This window comes from Plasmodium gaboni, chromosome 13, assembly GCF_001602025.1.
Source record: "Plasmodium gaboni strain SY75 chromosome 13, whole genome shotgun sequence".
In the NCBI taxonomy this organism is placed as follows: domain Eukaryota; phylum Apicomplexa; class Aconoidasida; order Haemosporida; family Plasmodiidae; genus Plasmodium; species Plasmodium gaboni.
This window is the reverse complement of record NC_031493.1, coordinates 1,176,485-1,181,467: the sequence shown is the minus strand read 5'-3', so window position 1 is coordinate 1,181,467 and position 4,983 is coordinate 1,176,485. Positions and strand designations below refer to the sequence as shown.

At 17.6% G+C, this 4,983-nt stretch overlaps 2 protein-coding genes across 2 annotated transcripts; one reads left to right on the top strand and one right to left on the bottom strand.

The window, feature by feature from the left end:
• Positions 1-279: 279 nt before the first annotated feature.
• Positions 280-2,430, top strand: PGSY75_1333100 (hypothetical protein; the record flags this gene model as incomplete). The annotated part of the gene is made up of 1 exon (XM_018787384.1): positions 280-2,430. One exon carries the CDS (start codon positions 280-282, stop codon positions 2,428-2,430), a length of 2,151 nt encoding a protein of 716 aa, XP_018640126.1.
• Positions 2,431-2,763: 333 nt separating this feature from the next.
• On the bottom strand, positions 2,764-4,654 carry PGSY75_1333000 (20 kDa chaperonin; the record flags this gene model as incomplete). Its single annotated transcript, XM_018787383.1, has 6 exons — positions 2,764-3,141; positions 3,456-3,522; positions 3,942-4,009; positions 4,108-4,226; positions 4,394-4,454; positions 4,571-4,654. 6 exons carry the CDS (start codon positions 4,652-4,654, stop codon positions 2,764-2,766), a joined length of 777 nt encoding a protein of 258 aa, XP_018640125.1.
• Between the last annotated feature and the right edge of the window lie 329 nt (positions 4,655-4,983).

Genomic DNA, 4,983 nt, shown 5'->3' with positions numbered 1-4,983 from the left:
TACATAAATATGTAAATTTCTTTATATCATCATCTGATAATTCTTTATTCTTCTTATCTTTCATTATTTCATCATATATCATAAAACATATTTCTTCATCTTTTAATTCATCTTTTAAGTCATCTTTTAAGTCATCCATATCTTTATATTCATACTTTTTTTTCCTTTGAATTTATTCATAAACTTATTTTTCATTTCAACAATAGGATAAATATACTTGAGTGGTGTCCTATTTATATATTATTTGTTTATTTTTATTTTTCATTTTATTTTCTTAATATGAGAAGCAAGGATAAATCAAGTACTTGCTCTTACTGTGCTAATATTATAGAAGAAAAATTTACTTATATTAATAATCTATGGAGGACATATGAAATGTGCATATCATGTAAAGACAACTTAAAATGTTGTATTTGCTGTGAGAAGAAAATTATAAATAAAGATATTTCATCTCTTACTTCTTGCTGTGGATCAAGCAGAGAAAAACTATGTGAGGATTGTCGTAGCATCCCATTAATTTGTTGTAACAAAAATATTGTAAATATAATAGGAGATATTCTATATTTTCTTGATTCATATTTACATATAAATATATCCAAAGAATTTATTACATTTCAAAATATTTATACTTTCAATAAAATACAATATAATGAAAAAAATCATATTTATTCATTTCAACTTAATCATATTAAATACAATAAGATGGAAAAAGCTACATATATTATGCTCAATCATAAAGAAAAAAAAATGGAAAATAAGAAATATAATATAAATAATTTAAAAAAAAAAAAAAAAAATACTGAATTTTATTCAATGCATATAAATGATGAATCCCTAATAAATGATAATATAACAATTTCTTTAAAAAAAAAAGGACAAAAAATGCAAGGAATAGAAAAAATAAATAAATCAGACAATATAAATAGTAACAATATAATAATAAATAATGATCAAAGAAAATACTTTTCTACTTTTTTTCATTCATTTAAATCGTTATATACAAAAAAAAGAAACAATATGTATATATCTAAAAAGGATGAAGATTTATTAACACCTTCAATAAATATAATAAAAGAAGACAAAAATAATATTCCACAAAATAATAATATTAATAATATTAATAATATTGATAATATACAAGAAATATATTTATTAAACCATAATATAACAAATAAGAATCACTCTAATTATGACACATTAAATAATAAAATACCTATTCGTAATACATCTAGAATTTCCAGATTCTATACAAACACTTCAACAGCATTCTTTGACTATATTAAAAAAATAAGGAAACAACAACAAAGCAACAAAAAAAAAAAAGAAAGAAAAAATAAAAAAGGAAAGTTCATATTCTATGAAAATATTTTATTATCTATATATGAAAAAAAGAAAGAACAAAAATTAAAAGATATTGAGAAAAATAATTTGCAAAATAAAAGAAACATGGATAAATATAAATTTAATTTAGTGTTATATTTTATGGATAAGCAAGATTTTAATGGTGTATATAAAAGATTATTAGAAAACGAGTTAAAATATTGTGATATAATATATCTTAATTATATACTAAAAAAAAAATGCATCAGTAAATATGGAAATAACAAATGGAATGATTATATATATAACAGTGATATATATAATAATGATATATATAATAATAATAATAATAATACATATAGTAATAATACATATAATAATAATATATATAATAATGATATATATGATTTTAATTCGTTTGATAGAAGTGTCTCCTCTTGCGGATGTGTTACCGTGTCAGGAAAGAAATTATTTAAATTACATCAACAAAATAAACGTATACACAATTATAAATATAAAAACATAAATTTGAAATATCTCAATATTTCTAATGAAAATATTAAACTAATTGATAATGTTTCTTTAAACAGCGCTATACCGAAAATTTCTTTTTATTTTTATCTTGCCCATGAATTAATGCACGCTTATATATGGCTTACTAAAATAGAAAGGTCACAAAATTATAAACATATTTATATGATAGTTCATAAATTATATAATAATTATTTTGAAGTAACAAATGAAATGCATTACAATGATTATCATAAAAATTCATCTTTCTATATATCAAGTGAACTAGAAGAAGCATTATGTATTTATGTTTCAATTAAATTTATAAAATATATGGAAAAAGATCCATATTATAATATACAAAAATCTCTTTATGAAAAAGAATTAATACAATATTATATTAAAAAATATGAACAAAGCACATCCCCTATGTATGGTTCAAATTATAGATTATTAAAAAAAATTTTGAAAAATTATCAACTAATACATATCCTACATATTATTAATGACATTTATTTTTCTAAATTCTATCCTATTGTAACTCTTAATCTGTTACAAGCAGTTATATCATTCATAGATTTTAAAAATATGAAATTATAAATAATTTTACCAAAAAAAAAAAAAAAAAAAAAAAAAAAATTATCACACATATATAATTATGTATAAATAATTTTATTCTTAATTTTTTCAAAATATTACATCGTTTCAATGTTGTATATTTTTTTTTTTTTTTTTTTTTAATTTATTTTTTACATACGTATATTTAATTTTATATATGTTTAAAGACAAACAAAAAAAATAAAAAATAAAATATAAATAAAATATAAATTAAATATAAATAAAAAGATCATTCTAAATATAATAACACATAAATATATACATATATATATATATATATATTTATATATTTATATATAATTATGTGAAGGGTGACTAATATTTGGCCATTACATATCTAGCCTTTACAAATGTATATTTAGCGTTCTGGTATGTAAATTCACAACTTTCATTTGAAAAGGGTGAAAATTTAATATAATCATCTATTCTTAAATCTATAGGTACCTTTTGATTATTTTCATCATATATTCCATTACCTATTGCTACAACCTGTCCATCCGTTACTTTATCATTATTTTTTGATTCTGGTATAATTATTAAGGAGTCCGAATTAACGTTAGGATTTATCAATTTTATTAAAACACGGTCATATAAAGGTGTAATATTCAATGGATTAATTTCATTTGAATCGTTTATTTTCCCTAATACCTCTTCGTTTGATATTAATAAACATTCCTTATCATTATATTTTATCTAAAATAAAAATAAAGAAAAAAAAGGAAATTATGAATATATGTTTTTAAGAAAAGGTAATAAGAATTATTATATGAAAAATATGTGTTTTTTTTTTTTTTTTTTTCAAAAAAGCTAGCTATTAATAAATATATTATATTATATTATATTATATCATATTATATTTTTTTTTTTTTTTTTTCAAAAAGCTAGCTATTAATAAATATATTATATTATATTATATCATATTATATTTTTTTTTTTTTTTTTTTCAAGAAAGCTAGCTATTAATAATTATATTATATTATATTATTTTATTTTTTTGTATATCATACCTTATTTCCATCGTTTGGGTTAAAAATGACAACATCACCAACTTGAATGTCTATAGGTATTCTTTCACTAATAAAAAAATAAGAAATATGGAGCATAAAAGAGGGTATATATAGACACACACATATATATAAATATATATATATATATATATATATTTATATATATTACAGTTTGAATATGCCTTTTGATTTCTTTTTCTTATTAAACATATTTTGTATTTTTTTTTTTTTTCATACATTTTATGTATATGTATAAAAAAAATATGAACAAAAAAAAAAAAAAAAAAAAAATAATAATAAAATTATTTTAGCGCATATACTAAATATTCTATTTTTAAAATTTTATTTTATTTTTTAAAAATTCAGCCTTTGTGCGCATAATACAAATATATATGATCCAAAAATTTACCAAAACGTTATGTAGAATTATTTATTATACTATATTATTTGTAATATATTTTATATATTTTTAAAATTTTTTCTTACCCATTTTTTGTATTAATTGCACCAGTTCCGACACTTAAGACTTTTCCAATATATTGATTTTTTTTTAGCTGACATAAAGGATAAAAGAAAGATATGTACACATATATATATATATATATATATATATTTATTTATTTATTTTTATATTTGTTTATAAAATCCTTACAGTATCTCCAATAAACACTCCGCTGTCGGTCGTGTCATAAGCCTCATCCTTTTGAATTAAAATATATTCATTCAACGGTGTGAGAGGACCTCTAATTATTTTATTATCAATTTTATATTCTAAGAAAATAATAAAAAAAAAACAATAAAAATAATATATATATGAAAAAATATATAAACTATATACAATTATATGTGAATGCACATAACATAAAAATGAAACTATAATATATATATATATATATATATATGTTATACAAATAATTTCTACACATTGCCCTTATTACCTGTAGCTTTTAATCTTTTTGTACTTTTATTGAATTGTTTAGGATTAACATTTATAAAATTCTACAATAAATAAGAAATAAAAAAAAAAAAAATAATAATAATATATAAAAAGTACAAAAATTTATGGACACATATAAATATATATACATATATATATTTTTTTTTTATATACTTACCAGTGTATTACTTATCACATGTTTTTTTGTTAATACATTATTTAAAAATAGTATGACAATATTTATAAGAAATATAATTTTCATTTTTAATTATTTATTCAAAATTATTTTTAAATTATAATGTTTTATATATATGTACAAATTATATGATTACTTTTTTTTTTTTTTATATATACTACAAAATCTTTTGGTTATTTTGATTTACAAGTTTTTCTATGCTTATAAATAAATATCCATATATATACATATATATATATTATATTATATTTTTGATTCTTAAAATTTAAAACAAGAAAAAAAAAAAAAAAAAAAAAAAAAAAAAAAAAAAAAAAAAAAAAAAAAAAAAAAAAAAAAAAAAAAAAAAAAAAAAAAAAAAAAAAAAAATTAAAAAATTTTATTTTTTTTTTTTTATT